This window comes from Carcharodon carcharias, chromosome 13 (assembly GCF_017639515.1).
Source record: "Carcharodon carcharias isolate sCarCar2 chromosome 13, sCarCar2.pri, whole genome shotgun sequence".
Taxonomy (NCBI): Eukaryota; Metazoa; Chordata; class Chondrichthyes; order Lamniformes; family Lamnidae; genus Carcharodon; species Carcharodon carcharias.
In genome coordinates, this window is record NC_054479.1 from 45,793,158 (window position 1) to 45,814,584 (window position 21,427).

Below are 21,427 nucleotides of genomic sequence, written 5' to 3' on the forward strand. Positions count from 1 at the left end.
AGTTACTACAGGCTTGATTATATGCTCCCCGGGGCTGAAAGTGGAAGGGCCCGCTGCTTACCCGCCCCGACCCCACCACAATTTTACCAGCAATAGGGGTGGCATTGGGTTCCCTGCTTGCCATTGCACCACATGTGGCCCTTAAGTAGACAATTAATGCCCACTTGGGACAGCAATTTGACAAGATAGTAATAACCAGTAGCAGGAGCAATGCATGCCGTGCCCAGCCCAGCAAGTATCCTTTCTTCCAACCAAATAATCTGTGATCTATCTAACTTTGGAATGTGAAGATCCTCATAGGGCTGTAACTTTCGAGCTCCCCAGCATCGGATTGGAGGGGCACCCCAAAGATGCACTGGGGAACCTCTCTGGAACCAAGATCTGACCTCCCCACCCAACTTACCCACATCCTGAGGTCTGACCACTCCTGAGGTCCAATCCCCCCACCTTCCCAAGGTCCAATACCCCCCCACCCCCGAGGTCCAAACCTCTCCTCACCGAGGTCCGACCCGCAACCCCCCCTCCCCCTCTCCCCACCCCCACTCCTGAGGTCCGACCCTCCCCATGAGGTCTGACTCCCCCACTCCAGGGACTCATCCCCCCACCCCACCCCCCCCGCCGCCGGACCCCCCCCCCCAGCCCCCCAGTTCTTATCAACTTACCTTAAGACACTTACCTTCCCCCTGGTCTATCAATTCCAATGAACCATTAACTTACCTGATTTACAGAAGCTAGTGCGTAAAAAAAAGGGTGTGTCCTCCTTCACTTCAACGGAGCTGGACTTCAATGCTGGGCCTGGATCTCGCCTAGCCTGAGCCGGAAGGTCAGGCGAGACAGGCACGGAATAAATTTAACATTAGTAATTGGGTACAGAGTGGCAATCCTACACTGATTACCAGCCTGAGGATGTTAGGGCCCATGATTAGTGTATTGCAATGTCCCACCACGTTCTACATCTGCCCAAAATCCTTCCTGTCTGCCTGCACAATGAGCTAATGATCTACAGCTTTGCCAACTGATATGTTGCCAAGGCTATTACTCAAACTGTTTTATTAAATTGTGCAAGGTGAAGGTTGTAGAATAATTTCCTGCTGTAATTTCCCATTTCAGATTGTATCCTGATGTCTTAGAGTTTTTCCAGAGTCTTCACCCTACACCACCAAAACAGATTAACTGGTCATTGAAAACATCATTGTTTGTGGGGCCTCACTATGCATTATGCTCATTACATTTATCTACAAAATAATAGTGACTACATTTTCTAAAAAAAGTATATTGTTGGCATTTTAGGAAATACTGGAGACATGAAAGGACATACTGGGGACATGAAAGGAAAGGTACAATGTAAAATTCTATTTGCTTCTCACATTATCCCATTTAAAAAAAATGTCTAAACTATAAATTGCTTACAAGTTTTAAAAGAAAATTCATTCAACTATAGGTGTGGCTTTGCAAATTGTGCAATGACACTTGTTTTAGTTTCTGTCTTGGATGAAGTCATCTGGATCATGTAGCCTTGGCTGTTAACTGATTTATGCTACTCCTCAAACCACTTGATGGTATGAATTATTGAAGGACATTGTAGCATTTGCTTCTTTTGCCTGTGCAACAGTGTACAAATTGCAAAATATGGCTACCAAGAGGGCACAGTCTCTGAGCAACAATTAATTGCAAACTAGCCTAGCAGCTCCACGACCATGAAATCTATTCATTCTACTTCTCTTCCGAGTATATCTATCTCTGTTTTTGCTATGTGATCTAACAATAGTAACTGAAAAGCTTCTGATAAGTTCCATTCATTGTGGTTAGTGCTTTCAAGTCCAGCACTTCTTTCACTCTCCAGATGATGGAATCACATCTTCACAACTTAATAGCAGATGTCCACTCAATTCCAATACACTAGATTTGCATCACTTACCCTGAGAATTGAGGATGGAAGGCAGCTGCATTTATTAAGACAACATTCAACACTTGAGGCTTACCTATCTTGACAACAGGAAAATGACTTCCCTTTGATTTCCATGTCTTATTGATGTAGGTGAGTAATGCATTGATCTTAAATAATATGTACTCTAATTCACAAAGCGTCAAGAATTACTGATAAAGAACTAGGAAATAAAAAGTAAGCTTAATTAATTGGTCAGAAGCTAATCTGGAAAAGACAAGCAAAGGAAACTATATTATTCTCAATGGCCTACCTGATACTCAAATGATGGGCTTAGCTGATAGTTTAGCACCTCTTGATGGAACACTGGCGTGATACTTCCTGACATCGGGGGAACAATCCACACCCAGTCTGCAGGGCACCCCCCTCGACATCTATACTCCTTTTCCATGTGTTTCATGAAGGATTCCGTAGCAGGGTGGTGATCCACAATTGTCACTTTATCAGACTAAATAGGCAGAAAAAACTTCCAATGAGCACATAATCTGTATATTTATTTGAAAGAAATTGCATTATATGAAGCTTGTATTTACCTGAAAGCTGTGGAGAACAGCAATATTTATTTCAACTAATGATTGATCTTTCCAAAGGGAAGATGTCTTTCTAGTGTCAAGTCCCATTTGTTTTGCAACATTCTGCAAGATGATCATATGCAAATATTTTAATAACACCTTACTGTTAACAGCAAATTAAACACTAGCAATTGGACAGGTAGTGTATTAGATTTCACTGCATAATTGGTGAGGCAACCATTGTCTGATGGTCATTTTTCACCTTTCTGTATGTTTATTAGCAACCATTCAATGAAATTATTTTCATATTGCTGGAAGCTTTTGATTCCATGATACTGGGATTCTTCAAGTGCAGACTTGTTGAATTTCAAGGAGGATCATTGGTGTCATCGACAGTGGCCCTTTTAAACTGTTTCTGGACTGGCCAAGGCCTCTTTGCAGCCACCCAACATCAGTGGGGTCAACAAGATCATCCAGGCTGTCGAGGTGGTGCAGCCCAAACAACAACTTGCAATGTCAAGGAGTGCCTGCTGACTAAACTTGAAAACGAACTCAAAGAACTACATCTAGCAACTGACAAAGCTATTGATTGGCTTTGTGACTATGCACATGCTAAATAAATAAACAATGAAATGATTTTAAGGGCTCAGTCAAATATTACCAAAGGAAACCAAACTAATTTGATTACAATATTCCGTGCAAGCAAATTCAAATCCATATGTGGAAATGATTTTCAATCATGGTCAGACTTCAATTATGGGTACCAAGATTATCTAAAATTTTATGAAAATATTTAAGATAGGGTTCTTGAAAAATCTTGGCCATTTGCTGAACATTGCACAGGATGTAGTTTGGTGTCCGGTCATGGAAAGCCACTTGAGCAGTTAACCATGGAGAAACAAAAGAGAAGCAAAACTAAGCAAAGGAAACATAAACAATGAAAAGTAAGAAAAGTTGGAAGAATCAGGAAAGGTGAAGAGCAGCAAGGAGACAATCTGAGAAACTGAGAGCGCAAACAAGGACTAACAGCAGGAAATAAATAGGTACAGTGATTTATTTCTGCTTTATGATAAACTTTGATCATGTTTTTCTGTTATGTATGAACGAGAAACACAGAGAAAGCTTCCTTGTTTCCATCGTTTTTGCTTGGTTTGTTCACACTGCATACAGAGGAGCAATGTGTAACTTCCTGATAGCTCATTTGGTATGAACACTAGTTGGTGCGAAATGGAATAGAAAAGTTGCAGATTCAGTCTGTGCTAAGTTCATTGAATTCTAAAAGGTCAACAATAAGAATGCGTGGTGTGATGAAAATTAATCATGATTCTCGTCCAAAATGTCATCTGAATCTTCTTGCTGAAAGTATGTTTATATGGACACTGGGTAAGGACTGGAATGTATTTGGTTTTAATGCCTCCATAGTTGAACAACCTATTAGTATTCACAGTCTTGGTTTAGTCATGAAGATTTTCAACTTGAAAACATAGAAACTTAGAAAATTAGGAGCTGGAGTAGGTTATTCGGCCCTTTGAGCCTGCTCTGGCATTCAATATGATCATGGCTGATCCTCTATCTTAATGCCATACTCCCGCTCTCTCCCCATACCTTTTGATGTCATTAGAGTCTAGAAATCTATCTATTTCCTTCTTGCATATGTTCAGTGACTTGGCCTCCACAGCCTTCTGTGTTTGGGAATTCCATAGGTTCACCACCTTTTGAGTGATGAAGTTTTTCCTCATCTCAGTCCTAAATCAGCTACCTCGTATCTTGAGACTGTAGCCCCGTGTTCTAAATCCCCACCCCCCCCAGCAGGAGAAAACATCATCCCTGCATCCAGTCTGTCCTGCCCTGTCAGAATTTTATGTTTCAATGAGATCCCCTCTCGTTCTTTTAAAATCCAGTGAATACAGGCCTCATCGGCCCATTCTCCCCTCATACGACAATCCTGCCATCCCAGGAATCAGTCTGGTGAACCTGCACTGCACTTCCTCCATGGCAAGTATATCCTTTCTTAGGTAAGGGGACCAAAAACTGCACACAATGCTCTAGGCGTGGTCTCACCAAGGCCCTGTACAGCTATAGTAAGACATCCTTCCTCCTGTACTTAAGTCCTCTCGCAATGGAGGCCAACATATCATTTGCCTTCCTAACTGCTTGCTGCGCCCGCATGCTTGCTTTCAGTGATTGGCGTATAAGGACACCCAGGCCCCTTTGTACATCAACATTTCCCAATCTATCACCATTTACGTAATACTCTGCCAGTCTGTTTTTCCGACCGAAGTGGATATCTTCACACTTATCCACGTTATACCGCAACTGCCATGTATTTGCCCACTCACTCAACTTGTCTAAATCACCTTGAAGCTTCTTAAAATCCTCCTGTAGAGTGAAATGGCATCACGGGGCAGAACCTTTAAGAGAGAAAGGGAGGTAACAAATTTGGAAAAAAACAAAAAACTTGTGTTTTTCTGAAGCCTCTTCATGATTGGGGCACTGTCATTCCAACAGAACTTTACATCTAGCAAAATTTAATGGCATTTCAAGCACTAGCCATAAAGAGAATGAAAGTTTCTGGAGTGCATAATCTATTAGCAAACCTTATAAGCATACTGTAAACATCATTCCTATTTTATAGACACATTTTTGTGAATGGGTGTTTCTAATATTCTTCTGGCCAGGTGTCCCACCTTCCACTCTCCATACATTTGTGTTCATCCAAACTCTGCTAAGCATAACCTTATCCTAACTTAGCTGACATGGAACATTACAGGATGCCAAAGCAAACCACTGCAAATATTGGAAATCTGAAATAAAGACAGGAAATGGTGAAAACACGCAGCAGGCATGGCAGCATCTACGGAAAGAGTTAATGGCTGGATTTTTGCTAAATTGGGCCAACTTGGGAGCTGTTCAGAAATGGTGGATAGCACTAGCTTCAGGGATTTCCACCCCCATTCTCATTTCCAGCAATTTTCACTGGTGTAGGTTAAGGATGCAGGCAGTTGACCCATACCAGCAGTCCCGCCCTTGTCATCTCCATTGTGGGGATGGCCAGTTCAACACCCATGTGCTGGGCAATTTTAGTGGACTTAAGCCCCATTTGTAAGAATATGTAGTTCACAGCCTCTCAGAGGAGTCATTAACCATGGGGGAGCCCGTGACGCAAGTGCAGAACCAAAATTAAACAGTTATCTGCTCCTAGGATTCTTTCTTTGAGAGGCTTTGAAACATTGCAAAGGTTTTTCAGATTCAGTAATTAAATGCTGTAAGACAGATGTGTTTTTACTGCAATGATTGATCTTAAGATCCTGATCTGCACAGGTAAATTGGCCAATACGTTGATCAGCGGTATGTAATTGTTGAAGTGCATTAGAGTGTTTTTCCCATTTGGAGAAGTGTTTTTATGCATTCAAAAGCAAAGAAAACACTGCTTACTATCCCTACTGTAATAATCTGAAATGAATTAAATGCTCAGAGTCCATTTAAATTGAAAATAGAACCTTCAGCAGATTTCACTTACAGAGAAATAGAACAGCCACCACTCCTTGACTACTTTGATTGACAGGACATCTAGTGTAGCTTAGGAAAAAAGGCCATCTGGTTTTTCAGCTTCAATAGACTCCATTGTTTATATTTCTTAGTATTTGTTTTGACAGCTGAGTCTCTTATGAACGCTTGGCTGAATTTCAAAAGTTTATGCACCATTTATCTCAGCAGGGGCAGTGTTCACATTTTGATTGACAATTTTAATAGGTTATTAAAGGATTATCTGTCTTTGATGTTGGAAGTGAGTAAATCTTTGCTTTTACAACAGATTGATGTGAGGGGATTTAATATGAGCAGTTTTTATGAATGACAGCTTTTTTCAGTATGCAATGTGTTTGAATGACAGATTGATTAGATTGTTAGAAGTTTATTTTCTAACATGCATTTCAAAGATACCCTGAAGGTTGTGCATATTGGATATTGGATGAGTGTCAGGATAAATGAGGGGCATGGATGGAAAAATGGGGATTATGAGGGGCTTGGAGGCAGCAGGGAGAGTATAAGGGGGCATGTATGGGTACGAGTGGGCATATAGAGGTTATGAGGAGGCTTGATGGGTAGGTGGAGGGGTGAGGGCTTGAGGGCCTGGCATTCATTATTGCAATGGGACTGATGTCTCCACAAACAGAGGTGGGCGTTCCAGTCTGCGGATCTCGTCATCTGCCTCTGTTGCCAACTTGGGCCTGACACAGAGGCAACGTGTCTGATTCCATTCTGCCCCTACCTCCATGGACCAGAAATAGCATGAGTGGGGGTCTCTTTAAAGGGGAAGGGTCTCTGAGTCAGGAATTCAATTTTCCCAGATCTTCCACAAAAGCCCGGTCTAACGTTTCAGGTCAATGACCTATTATCAAAACTAGTAAAAGTTAGAGATGTAATAAATTTTAATCAAATAAAACGAGAGAGTGTGAAAACAATTTTTAAAAAGGAGGCCCATGAAAGAGTGGAAGGCAGGAAAGGTGAAATGACAAATAGGTTCATGATGCAAGTTGAAAGGAGTGGTAGTGGTAGAAGTAAAGAAACAAAAGGTGAGCCTAGAGGAGGTGTGAATGGCAGAAGCATGCACATCTGCTGTCCGAAAGCTAAAAAAGAGAAAAACCAAAACCAGTAAAGAAGGAGGAAACAAAATGAGGCAACGGGTTATCAGCTGAAATTGTTGATTTTACTGTTGAACCCAATAGGCTGTGAAGTGACGAATCGAAAGTTGAGGTATGCCCCTTGTGCTTGTGTTGAGTTTTATTAGAACAATGTTGGAGGCTGAGGAGAGAGAAAGAGAGAGGTCTGAGTGGGACCAAAGTCATAATTAAAATACAAGCACCTTGAAGCTCAAGGTCACGCTGCCAACTGAATGGACATGTTCTGTAAAGCAATCACTCAATCTTGAAGGGACCAATGTAAGCGAGGTCACATCATGATCAACAAATCCAATTTACCAAATTGAAACAAGTACAGGTAAATCACTGCTTCAGCTGGAAGTAACATTTGATGTCTTGGACGGTGAGGAGGGACGAGGTTAAATCTCTTGTTGCATCTCCTGTGCTTACATGGTAAAGTGCCAAGGAAAGAAGAGGGAGCACTGGGGCAATTAAGGAACGTATCAGGGTCATGGAGGGATGCTGAAAGGCGTGGGGAGGGGAGGGGGTGGTGGTATCACACTGGGGGTGGCAGAAGTGGCACAGAGTGAACCATATTGCCCAGAGGCTGGTGGGGTGGAACGGGTGGACAAGGGGGACCCTATCATGGGTGTGAAGGGGTGACAGCAGAAGTGTGTGAAATGGAACGGACACCGTTGGCCATGGTAGGGGGAGAGGGGGGAATGAACTGTCCACTTACAAGTGGACTTCTGGCAGTTTGACTATGAAACACACAAGCCAGCCAACCTCTCTAGTGGCAGGGAACATGATGCATTGAGGCTCCATTTCTATTGGAACAGAAAGGAGCTTCTGAAGTTTGGGCCTCCTCACCCAGGGCATCCCTAATTCCCCTGTCCCACTTTCGGAGCCCTATGTACCCTCACCATATCCACCAATAGCTCCAAAGCGGCTGATTCATTTTGGGAATAACTCTAGTGCACAGCTTAAATTTTTGTCATCCATGTCACTGGTAAGGGATCCAAAATGGCCAAAGGAGGCTGTGCCTCAGTTGTACAAATAGCTTCACACTGTGTTCACACCTAACCCATTTGAAATGTAGCATGAAAATCTCACTATGCAGCTATTACTTCAACATTGCCTCAAGCTGCAACTTCCATTTAGATCTGCTTGAAATGGTTGCAATTTTGTGGCAGTGTTAGTATATTATGATGAGACATGGCTGTAAAACAGACAAAGATATAAAACAAGCAATTGTGAATTGACTGCAATGGAAAGAAAAATTAGGCGGAATGTAGAAAAGACAACTGTTCCGCTACTGCCTACGACACATGTTGAAAGCTCCCCAATTCTTAGGAATCCATTGCCTTCCCCAGTCTGCAATTTCTTTGTTTACATTGACCTAACAATGTAAATCCGAATATAGTGTTCTTGTTAACCAAAACCAGGAGACGTTATCAAGAAACTGTGAGAGCACAATGAGCACTTTTCCATTCTTTAGCTTTAATGGGCAGCAGTCATGGTTGCCCCTATGCAGCTTTCTGGTAAGTGCACCCAGAGAGTATGACTCTGTCCCACAAGCACTAGTGCTACCAAACTTCACCCATCAGCACAGTGTGACAATGGGCAGAATCTTCAGCTCGGCGAGCAGGGGCAGGGTCCAATCGCCAGAGCGTAAAATGATGCGCTGTGATGTCAGGTGTGCATCCTGACGTCACCACGCGTTATTTAGATTTTCAGTTCAGCCGGCGCGCAGCCAACTCAGCTGCACGCCCGCCAAACTGTCAAAGGCCATTAAGGCTATTTAAATATCAATTAAACTAATAAACTGAGCTGTCCGCCCAGGCAGCCTTCGCATTTTTCATGAAACCTCATCCACAGGTGGGATGAGGTTTTATTAATGTTTTTTAAAAGTTTTTAATAAAATTAATAGGCATGTCCCAGCTCATGTGACAGTTTCACATGAAGAGACATGTCCTTAAATTTTTGTTTACCTTTAATCAATGTTTCATAAGTGAAAGCAATCTCCTTGACGCATCTGTGTGCCTCAGGGAGATCTCTGCACTTTTTTGCGAAAGAGCAAACTCCCAACTCAAGGAAACTCCCCACTGCTGCCCGCACAGGGAGCACACAGCACTTCCAGGTGCGCGTCACACTGGGCTGGCCTTAATTGGGCCGCCCCACGTAAATTGGTGGTGTTGACCCAATCAGGGGCGCTAATCAGGTCCATGCCTGCCCGCGCCCGTCCCCGCACAACCCCCCTGACAGGGGGAAGATTCTACCCAATGGCACCAAATGACTTCACTCCAGTGTTTTGTATTCTGAATTAGCCCGGCCACTTCAGTCATCTAGAACCCTTTTTGTGACAAGTCACTCTTGAAGCTTCTGTGAGCCACACACAATCCTGACTTGGAACTATGTTGCTGTTCCTTCACGGTAGCTGGGTCAAAATCATGGAACTCACTTCCTAACAACACTGTGTGTGTACCTGACCACATGGTTGCAGCAGTTCAAGAAGGTGGCTCACCACCATCTTTTCAAGGGCAATTAGGGCCAGGCAGTGAATGCTGGTCTAGCTGGCGATGCTCACATCCCGCTTTTCTTGGTCTTCCGTAGCTTCTCCCATTTATCTATGTACACAGAGCTATGGAAAGTATTCCAGCTGGTGACGTTCTAGAAATGTGCACAAATCATGACAGCTTTTCACATTCTCCATGCACACTTTATCAGTTAGCCCCGGCTAATCTGTTTTCAATGTTGCTGTAAGGTCAATGTCATCAGCAAATCTGAGTTTAATATCTTGCCACATTCCTCCAATATCACCTTTCAGTGCAAGATTCATTACTATTTCCAGTATTATATTAGATAAAGCAGGTGATAGTGTACATTCTTGTCTCATCACCAACTGGTGATCTAAACCATTCTGTCAATCTACTTTAACAGCACTCAAGGGCTTTTGTAGGTGTTTTCTATTGGCCAAATAAATTTTCTCAGGAATATTACACATCCTCAATAACACAAATCTTCAAATAGTGAAAAGCAACAGTTACAGAGGAATCAGCTTTCTGAGTATATTGAGTGAGGTATCTTAATTAGACACCACAGAGAACAAAAACACATATACAAGTGTTGCTGCTTGCAGACCAAATTGGTTTTGGACCAGGAAGATGTAATTTAACTCAACTGTTTGTGATAAAACAGTTTTTAGAAAAACTTACAGAACACAAACTTTGTTAACCCAGCTTCAATAATCTTCAGCAGGCCTTTGGCAGTGAATAGCAAGTAGGGCTATGGTGCTTTAAGCAGTCGAGGGGAGCAATTTATGTTTGTGGGGCAACAGAAAATACATCAACCGGTAGGTGTCATTTTTAGATTCACTTCCAGGTTTACCAGCTTTAAGCTGATAGTCAACATTCCAACTCATGTGCCAGCTTGTTAGTGTTCAGCAGAATTGAAGATTGTCTGTGTTGTCTATTATATCAGTTGAAAGATGGCTGTCAGACCCAATCAGATCAGTTGGATGGTGGAACTAGAGCTGTCAAGCCCCATTCGACATTGGGTTCTCCCACTGTTGCTTACACATAAACATGAGGAAGGAATGTTTCACGATGAGCCAAAGATTTTTGAGAGTTGTAGTTACAGGTATATTTGGTATTTATCTCAAAATAATTTGCATAAAATGTTCCTGTATGTTGTAATGATATAAAAGGAACCAATCGGTCACAAAGGATTGTACAAGTACACTGTGGGTTCATTATTAAGAACAGGCACATTGCACTTATATACATGATTGAAAGCTTGAAGACATCAGGGCTGCAGGGCTGTGTGCACTGTGTTCTGCTCTAGGCTGAAATGAAACTGAGGATGGATCACATGACACACTTCCCTTAATGTGATGGCACATTGCTATCCCTTAAAGGCATCAACGGGGGAATTTTGTGGACATTTTAACAATATCCTCTTGACCTTCCTTTTCCTATAGTATCTGGGATAAATGTTGCTGTAACTGCTTTCATGCGCTTTTCTAAAGCTCCCCCTGCCACCCCTGTTATAATCACAACCTTCGCTGGCCCGATTTTTATGATGGTTTTGCTTTTGTTTTGTTTGACTCTCCCTCACTTGCCCTCAATGCAGCCCACACCCTGGTCACTTGCCTTTCCTGTCTGAGCTAACCCAGTGCTAGTCCTCTCAACGCGCTCTCCCACTCATTGAACTGATGTGCTACAATCTCACCACGAGGGATCGATCTGCTTACCAGCTCTATATTGGTGTACTATCTCTGTGGTGTCTGCAAAGCCTTTCTGTGCAGTCACTATTCTGTGATTCCTCTCCGACTTCGTTGTGGTCTGTCTGTCTGTCAAGGGTCTTTGCATGCCATGTAGCATGTCTGAAGCTCTTCATGTGGTTCACATCTGTACTTAATCATTTAGAAGGAACCACTGCTGAACACCATAGTGTGTGTATTGTAATGATATAAAAGGCACCAATCACTCATGTTCATTTATTAAAAACAGTGACCTTGAACATAGATACATGGATAGAAACTGGAGGACATCAGAGCTGCAGAGCTGTGTGTGCTATGTTCTGCTCAAGGACAAAGTGAAACTGAGGCTGGATCACGTGACACAGACTTCCCTTAAAGTGATGGCATTTCGCTATCCATTAAAGGTATATTACAACAAAAATAAATAAATAAAATAAATCTGTTCCTCCACTGTCACTGGGTCAAAATCCTGGAACTCCCTTCCTAAGAGCATTGTGGTTGTACATACACTGCATGGACTGCAGAAGTTCAAGAGGCCACTCACCACCACCTTCTCAAGGACAATTAGGGATGGGCAATAAATGCTGGCCTAGCCAGTGACACCCACATCCCATGAAAGAATAATTAAAAAGAAAAGGTGCTTAAAGGCAGTCTTTAAAGAGAATTCATTTTCAAAAATAAAGAAGATGTATTCTGGCATGAGTGAATTAACCTGCTTTGTTTCCACATTGATAAATTTGCTTGCAGAATTACTAGTGCTTGGTAATAAAATAGCGAGTAAAGTTGGAGCAGTGATGAGTTTTGCTTAATATTAAAAATTATACTGAGATTCCCATGTTTAGGATCGTTTGACAGTGTACTATTGAAATGCATGATGTGTCCCGTTGGCCTATTTGTGAGTGACTGGTTGTGTTCAGTCATTTTCCTCAACTGTTAAAGAGATTTTCAATTTGTTTACGTGCTGAAAATGACAGTCCCTTTGTTACCGAACAGTAACTGGGGAGAGAACCTACAGCATTGCACTGGAAGAGTTAACATCCATGGGAAATTTGAAGAGCTACATTAATAATTAGTAAGAATACAGTAGATTTCAAAGCACAGAAAGGATGCATTTGGTTTACCTTTTATTTACTTATATTCAGGATCCGGGCAATTCTGACAGGGGCCTATTTACTGCCTTACTTACCTACTACAAGGGATATTCAGTGATGAATGGGTTATGTCATGAGAATTCAAAGAAGTTTTATCATTTACAGGGCTCAAATCAGGAGTGTGATTGAACATTGGTCTGGATGTTCGTAGCTACAACAACACTTGAGTAGTCTGACAAAAAAAGTTCCACTTGATCGATGTTCCTGCCATTGACAACAATATCAATATTCATTCCTTCCACCACTTACAGAATGAACTGCAGCAACTAATTGAGATTATTTCAAAAGCTCTCCCTGCAACTTCTACCATGAAAACGGACAAAAGCAGCAATGCTGTGGGAATATTATCAATCCCATTTCATACACCATCCTGACAAAAGCATGTATCACTGTTCCTTCATTGTTACTGGGAAAACAGCCTGGAATTCCCTACCTAACACCATCGTGGGAGCACCATTGCCACAAGGACTGCAGGAGTTCAAGGATACAGCCTACCATCACCTTCCTAAGGCAATTAAGAATGTGGAGTAAATGCTCACATCCAAGAGCAACAGTTTTAAAAACACTTTCTATCAATTGCTCTGGCAAGTCATTTAATGCTAAATGTCTGCATGTCAACAGGGGAGAGATAAACAAAGCAAGAGAGAGAGATAGAGAGAAGTGTTTTGTATAGGAAGGTTGTAAGGCGAAGATTTTAAACAGAACACTGGAAAAACTTTAAGTAAGTTCAATATGTCAATGATTCTGGATTAATAGTTAGCAGTCATTTTGTTTTTAAAAAAGAAAGGCTTGCATTTATTTAGCTCCATTCATGACCTCAGGATGTCCCACAACACTTCACAGCCAATTAAGTAGTTTTGAATTGTAGCCACCGAAGTAATGTTAGAAAGTCTACGACGATGACCCACTCATGCCTTTTACTTTATATCTTTATGTAAAGGTAGGTTTACTGATTGAACTAAAAGGTTTTGATAATAAATAGCCATTTGTTCATACAGAACTTGAGTATTGCTGTAAAAGTGACTTTCAGAAGCTTTAACAAATTGTCTCTTTTTCAGCGATTTGATAATAGCTGATACTCTATATGGTCACTCACTGGGAAATAAAATAGTTTAATGATTCGTAATAAGTCTTGCCACACCAAGTGTTTAGTTGGCCTACTTTCAAAGAGATTGATGAAGTACACATGCAAAAGGTAGTTAGCTGCTTGAGAATGATAACCTTTGTAACCTTATACCCTTTGGTTATCCTGTTGCACAAGTAGGCAGAGCAATGTGAGGCAACTTCCAGAAAAGTAAGTTGCTTCGACTGTTTATGGGAATAACCGGTGTCACTGAACCATGAAAATACCTATGGCCTGCTATTATTTATAATCACAAGTAAAACTTTTATATTCATGGATCTTTTGAGATTGTCAGCTTTATTTTGGACAATAGCTATTGGTCATTTTTTGCTGCTTTGCTAGGTTGCATATATTAATTCAAATCATTTGAAATTCACTGTAAAACCTGTGCCATTTGTTCACATTCCCTGAATGTGCACTCTTGTGCTATAAGGTTCAGAATAATCTAGTTTGTTCAACATCTGGAAAGAGTATAAATTGGCTGGTACTGAGAAATGTCATCCTTAGAAGTCGCGACCACATATGAGGCATTATGGAATTGAGTTAAGGTTCAGAATGAGATTTCAGCAACAAGTGAATCTTTGAAAGGTTTTAAGAAAGCACAAATTCCACAAGAAATCAACGAATCTCTGGTTTCTGGAGCCAACTGAATGTTGAAGTGATGTCTGTGAAAATTACAGGCTGTAGAGTAAGTGAAAGACATGGAGCAGGATTTTCTGGGCCCGACATAAGCGGGCATCGTTGTGGGCAGGATGGGAAAATTTGAAGAGCTGTTGGCTTTTAATGACTCTCCAAATTTTCCTGTCCCACCCACGACAATGCCTGCCAGTATTAGGGCTGGAAAATCCTGCCCTTGGCCTAAGGTGTGTAACTGATTTAATAGTCTTGAATTAAAGCAAATTGTCCTTTCATATTTAGAAATATAACTTTCTGTTAATAATGCTTCAAAGCAGAAATTTACCATCGACTATATTTTATAAGCTGGATGTGTGCAAAACAATGGCTGGGTTGTATTTCCAAAAATAATTCAAATGGCCAAAACTTGGTCAAAGAGATAGGTTTTAAGTAAAGTGCTTTGGAATATCCTGAGATCATAAAAGGCGCTACATAAATGTTCAATATTTTATTTTTAAAAGGTCATTTGTTTCACCCTGTGATAAAGGTAATGGTCAGCAGAAACATTTCTATCTTGTTCTAAAAAGGAAATAGAAGTTACCTCTAGAACATAATATCGAGCGGCATTGCAGAAGTCATGGACTCCGATTTCTGTTCCCATATACCATCCACTGAAAGGACAGGCTGTAAACTCAAGGCCTCCAATATCCAGAAGCATGTTTGAAACAGCTGGCAGGCCGTACCACTTCAAGTTCAAATCTTTAAACCATTCGAACCTAAAGGACATTCTGAAGGTTACAGAAATGCGAACAGTACCATAAGACTTGACCTTTTTTAGCTGTTGTATTATGATTCTAGATTATTGTAATTTTATTTGAGTAAATAGCCCCCTCTTTCATACTTATCAACCCCTTTCTTCACACACACTCTTGCTGCCTGGACTAAGAGACAGGAATGCTGATGACTCTCAGACAGGCTACGAATGGCACTTGTAGCTACATACTCAGAGCCACTAGAAACTATTGACTCTACCCATCATTTCTCCTTTCCATTTGCTGGGAGACACAGCAATCAATGCCACATTTTATGTCCTGTTCCATGTGGAAACTGCACTTTATTTGGTTTCCCACCGAGTAACAGCAAGTCTAATGGCCAAAGTGTAGAAAAAAAATTACTGCAGCTAAATGAACAAATGTGGCTATTTTTAAATATAATTTGGAGTGAAATCAATGTTCATGGATAACAAACTGCACCCAATTGGAATTAACTGTAATATTAATCAAAAATGTTCATTTGAAAACTCAGGTAAATTTCATGCTTCATAACAGAAGCTAAAACAATATTTGAATTGTAAATAATCAAATGATAAATGCTTTACAAAAACTGTTCTCAACAAAGCTGTACGTACTTAGGATGCCTGAAAGGTACTTCCAAGATCAGTTCCGGGGGTATCTCAAATAGTTCAGGGTCATTTCCACTGGCTTGAAGCAAAAGGGGGAGGATGTCAAAGCAACCTTTAGGTCCCTTTCAACCTTGCTCCATACAAATCTGCATCATAAAAATCCACAGAGAAAATATAACATTCAGAGATGCAGTATGGAAACATCCATAAATATGACTAAATAACATAAGTTGAAACAAGTTGTTATTTGATATACTGGACCTCAGTTAGCTCCACAGAGGCAGGGTCTCCAATGACTGAGCCATCGGGTTGTTTGTACCCAGCATATCGTTTCAGCTGGCTGTTCCAGATTCTGAAATCATGCTTGCCATCTGTTCATTGTGGGAATATTGTGATAGCAGACCTGTAAAATCATTAATCTTATAACTGTTGAATGGTGTTACACTGACATCTATTGACGTTAATTGAAACTAATATGTTTTCTAAACTAAAATAACTTTAAAATATTTAATTACATACATGGATTTTCATTTAAATTAAATTATAACAACAAATTGTTTTTATATTGAGCCCTTAACATAATAAAACATCCCAAGCCACTCCACAAAGGCGTTATGAAACAAAATATGATGCTGAACCACAGAAGGGGATATTTGGATAAGTGGCCAAAAGCTTGGTCACAGAGATAGGTCTTAAGAGTGTCTTAACGAAACAAAGCAAAATAGAGAAGCAGAGAGGTTTCTGGAAGGAATTCCAGGTATCTGAAGGCACAGCCACCAAAGATGCATGATTAAAATCGAATATGCTCATGAGGTCAGAATAAGGAGAGCACAGAGATCTTGGGGAGTTGTGGAGCTGGAGCAGATTATGGGGGTGGGAGAGTCGAAGACTTGGAGGGATTTGAAAACAAGGATGAGAGTTTTAAAATCCAGGCATTATTTAACTGGGAGCCGGTGTAGGTCAACAATCATGGGGGCAACAGATGGACAGAATTCGGTGCAAGACAGGATAGAGACAGCAGAGATTTGGATGACCTCAAGTTTACCAAGTGCAGAATGTAGGAGGATGGTCAGGAGTGTGGTAGAATATCCCCTCAGGTGTAGTAACTGTGGATATAGCCTCTCCTGTTGTCAATCAGAGGTCACGTGATGTTCTGGGAGGCTCCGACCGGTGAGCCCTAAGCGCAGGGAATCCAGGGGGGTGGGTCTTCCTGACAAGAGTCCTGATTGAGCATGTAGCACCTCAAAAGCTCTCTGTAATAAGGTTATCTGTTACTTGTTGAAACCTGTCTGCTCTGTCAAGTCATTACATTTGGCTGCGAGAGTAAAATACCTCCGACACTGCACCTTGCCTTGTCAACCTGAGTACATCGAATCTTAAGAAAATGAAAACATTACTCACCAATCATGCCACTCTCAGTAGAATCGATCCTTATGATGCGACTATGGAAGACTGGAGCCAGTATATAGAATGCCCTGGCTTTTATTTCTTAGAGAACAAAATTACCGTGGAGGAAATGCAGAAAGCCATCCTTTTGTGTGTATGCGGCAGTGAGACATACAAATCGCATTCACAACCTGATGGCCCCGAGCGCGCCCAATTCTAAGTCCTATAGTGAATTAGTGGACCTCGTGAAAATGGATTTTCATCCAAATCCACTCATAATAATGCATCGTTTTAAGTTTAATTCCAGAGTTAGGGCCCCAGGAGAGCCCATTGCAACCTATATAGTGAATCTTAAGCAGTTGACAGAACACTGCGACTTCGGGGACACATTAAATGAGATGCTGCAGGACTGATTAGTCTGTGGCGTTCAGGACGTCACCATTCAGCGCTGCCAACTCCCCAAGGTTGACATCGATAATAAGTGAGCCCCAGGAATCTCCCTCGCCATGGAAAGCGCTGCAAGAGACTCGCAGGCTTTGCACTACATACAATATGATGCTGTTCTTCATGTGGGGCAGAAACCCACCACCAAGCGTGGCACGTAAATCAGACCCACAGCATCGAAGAGAGAGGCAATGTCCGATGTTAGAAACATGAAAAGGCCGAGTAGAAACACTTCAGCAGTGACTCCAAGGTTAATTTATTGTAAAGGTGAAGGTGACCACAGACCGGACACTTATAAATTCAAGGAGGCAGAATGCCATTACTGCCATAAGAATGGTCACGTAGTAAGGCAATGCAGGGCAAAGTCAAAACAGCCCATAAAGCAGCAAACCATCATGATTGAATTAGAAAATACAGCAGAATCTGAAGCTGTCAATACTGTCATTTATTCCCTGTATAATGTAACCACTGTAAAAACTGAACCCATCACTGTCACAATCCAAGTTAATGAGAAAGCACTATTAATGGAGGTGGATACAGTGGATCTCAACTAATGGTGTGAGAGCACACTTTCAAATACCTTAATGAGGGTAGATAGCCAATAAACCTGGAGCGGACAGCTGCTAAATTAAAGACATACACTGGAGAATCTATTCAGGTAAAGGGCATCTCCACAGCACCAGTGCCTTATAGGCAACTGACAGCCCAACTGCCTGTGATAATAGTGAAAGGAGAAGGACCCAGTCTTTTAGGGTGAGACTGGTTACAGAAGATCAAGCTTAGCTGGTCTGAGATATTTCACCTGAAAACAGGACAAGTTCCTGAACTGCTAAGGAAATATGACAGGGTATTTCGGGATGAATTAAGGAAGTTAAAAGGGATGCAGGCCAAGATATATGTGGATCTTCAGGTGACACCACATTTTTTTAGGGCCAGTCCTGTGCCTTATACATTGAAGGAGAAGGTGGATCAGAACTGTGCCAGTTAGAAAAACTGGGCATCATCCAACCTGTCCAATTTTCGGAATGAGCAGCACCCATAGTTCCAGTGGTTAAGCCTGACCAAACCAGACACATTTTTCGGGACTATAAATTGACCGTGATAAGGCAGCAAAAACAGACAAGAGCCCCATTCCAAAGATAGATGACTTATATGCCAAGCTGACTGGAAGCAAGTCCTTTACAAAATTGGGCATGAGCCAGACTTACCAACAATTAGAACAAGATAGCACATTGAGAGAATATGTGACTATAAACACACACAAGAGTCTTTATCAGTACACTCGCTGACTCTTTGGAGTATCGTCAGCATGTGCTATCTTCCAAAGAACAATGAAGAGTCTTTTTCAAGGTCTTCCCCGAGTGATAGTTTACCTAGATGTTGTTCTGATCACAGGGTCAACCGAGACTGAATGCTTGGCCAACTTGGAGGAGATGCTAAGAAGTTTCATGGAAGCCGGCATATGATTAAAGAAGGAAAAATGCACATTTCAAGCACCAGAAGTTACTTACCTGGGTCCCAGGGTGGATGCCATGGGTTTGCATCCAGTCAAAGAGGAAGTTTGGGCAATAAAAGATGCGCCCTCACCATCTAATGTAAGTTCAAGTCCTTCCTGCGTATGATCAACTACTATAGCCGCTTCTCGCCTAACTTATCAACTGTGTTAGCATTATTACACTTGTTAAAAAAGAATCACCATTGGTTATGGAATTCACAACAGGAAGAAGCCTTTCTGAAAGTAAAGAAACTGATGCATTTGTCATGTTTGTTGGTACACAACGACCCATCAAAAGAGTTGGTATTAACATGTGATGCCTCTCCTAATGATGTAGGAGTCATGTTATCACATAGAATGGAAAATGGATCAGAAAGGCCCATTCTCTATGTCTTGAGAACCCTCTCCACAGCCGAGAAGGGTTATTCCCAGCTAGAAAAGGAAGGTTTATCGGTGGTATTCGGAGTGAGGAAATTCCACCTGTACCTACATGGACAACATTTCACCATTGTGTCAGGGCATAAATGGATTTATTCAGTGAAGATAAGGCCATTCCACCAATAGCCTCAGCAAGAATACAAAGTTGGGCTCTGATATTATCTGGGTATGAGTATGCTTTTATGTACTGCTCTGGCTTACATATTGCAAATATGGATGTACTCAGTCGTCTCCCACTACCAGATAGCATCATACATACTCCTGTTCCACAAGTAGTTGTGGTGTCACTGAATTTCCTGGATTCTTCACCTGTGTGTGTGAAGCAAATTCAAAATTGGACAAACAGAGATACAATATTGTCAAAGTCAGAAACTTTGTTTTGCAATGATGGTCAAATTTGCCTGTATCTGAAGGTTTGAGACCATTCCATGCCAGAAACACAGAGTTAAGCTGTCAAGATGGAATTTTGTTGCGGGGGTCAAGAGTTGTCATCCCATCACAAGGACGGGAACCATTCTTGACAGAGCTTCACAGTGCACATCCATGCATATCAAAGATGAAAATGCTTGCGCAAAGCTATGTCTGGTGTCCAAGCATTAACATTGACATTGAAAGTATGGTTAAGCACTGTCTCCATTGTCAGCAACAACAGAAGTTGCCTATTTCAGTTCCCTGCATCTGTGGGAATGGCCTGGTCGACCTCGGGTTAGGCTACATATTATTTATGTAGGACCATTCTTGGGTACCATGTTTTTGTTGATTATAGATGAACAATTAAAATGGATGGATCTATACGAAGTCAAATCACCAACATCAAGCGCAACTGTCAAGAAGCTGCATCACTGTTTTAGCATACATGGCCTACCTGAAATCTTCATTTCTGATAATGGTTTAGCATTTACCAGAATAGAGTTTCAGAAATTCATGAATCTGAATGGAATCAGACATATTAAAACAGCCCCTTACCATCCCTCATCCAATCACTTAGCTGTACATTTAGAGAGCTGTACAAACTTTCAAGTCTGGTAAGAAAAGATTATCAGAAGGGAATCTAGAATCTCAGCTTTGCTGCTTTCTTCTCAGTGATCATACAAGGCCACATTCGACAACGGGTTCAACACCATCTGAATTATTGATGAAATGCCACCTACATACACGATTAAGTCTGGTGTTTCCAAATTTAGAGGGGAAGGTAGAGCAGAATCAGTGTAATCAAAAATTGAATCACGATATACACAGCAAAGCATACACATTCAGTGTAGGTCACATAGTATTTGTGCGAAATTTCGGAACTGGACTTGTTGGGTTCCTGGAATCATTGTCTCAGAGACTGATCCATTATCTTTCCAAGTACAAGTGGAAGTTAGAATTATTCCCAAGCACATAGATCATATTCGTGTTAGAGAGTCAATCCAACAACCAACTATTCTGCCTGTGATTAACATCAAAACGTCAAATCCTGAGGTGCCAGGTCGACCTGGAATAGACATGCTGATGTCTCTGTCGTGTTGCCAAACCCTGAACTGCCACTTTCTAAAGAAGTGCCTCATGTTGATATTCCAGATCCTGTTGATCCTGTTGAAGAACCTCAAGCGGTAGAGCTACACTGCTCTTGCCGTATCAGGAGATTACCTCAGAGGCTTGCTCTTTAATCACCTGAAGTTGTATATGTATATATGTTGTTGGATATTCAATGTTTCTTGTAAATAGAAATCGTAAAAAAAATGACTAAAGGGGGAGGAAATATAGTAACTGTGGGTATAGACTCTCCTACTGTCTATCAGGGATCATGTGGTGTTCTGGGAGGCTCAGAACAATGAGCCCTAAGTGCGGGCAATCCAGGCAGGGGGACTGGGTGGTGGGGCTTTCTGATGAGAGTCCTGATCAAGCATGTAGCACCTAAAAAGCTCTCTGTAATAAGGTTATCCATTTCTTGTTGAAACCGGTCCACTCCATCAAGTCATTACATCAGATTAGTGTCTGAGGCCCAACCATTTCAACTGCTTCATCGATGT

At 41.5% G+C, this 21,427-nt stretch overlaps 1 protein-coding gene across 1 annotated transcript in view; it reads right to left on the reverse strand.

Moving 5' to 3' along the window:
• Positions 1–21,427, reverse strand: part of LOC121286000 (nitric oxide synthase, brain-like) — a 99,775-nt gene that overhangs the window by 55,258 nt on the left and 23,090 nt on the right. Inside the window, 5 exon segments of the mRNA XM_041203016.1 lie at positions 2,199–2,393; positions 2,479–2,580; positions 14,849–15,023; positions 15,656–15,795; positions 15,911–16,052. Of these exon segments, the coding sequence (XP_041058950.1) occupies positions 2,199–2,393; positions 2,479–2,580; positions 14,849–15,023; positions 15,656–15,795; positions 15,911–16,052 (754 nt within the window).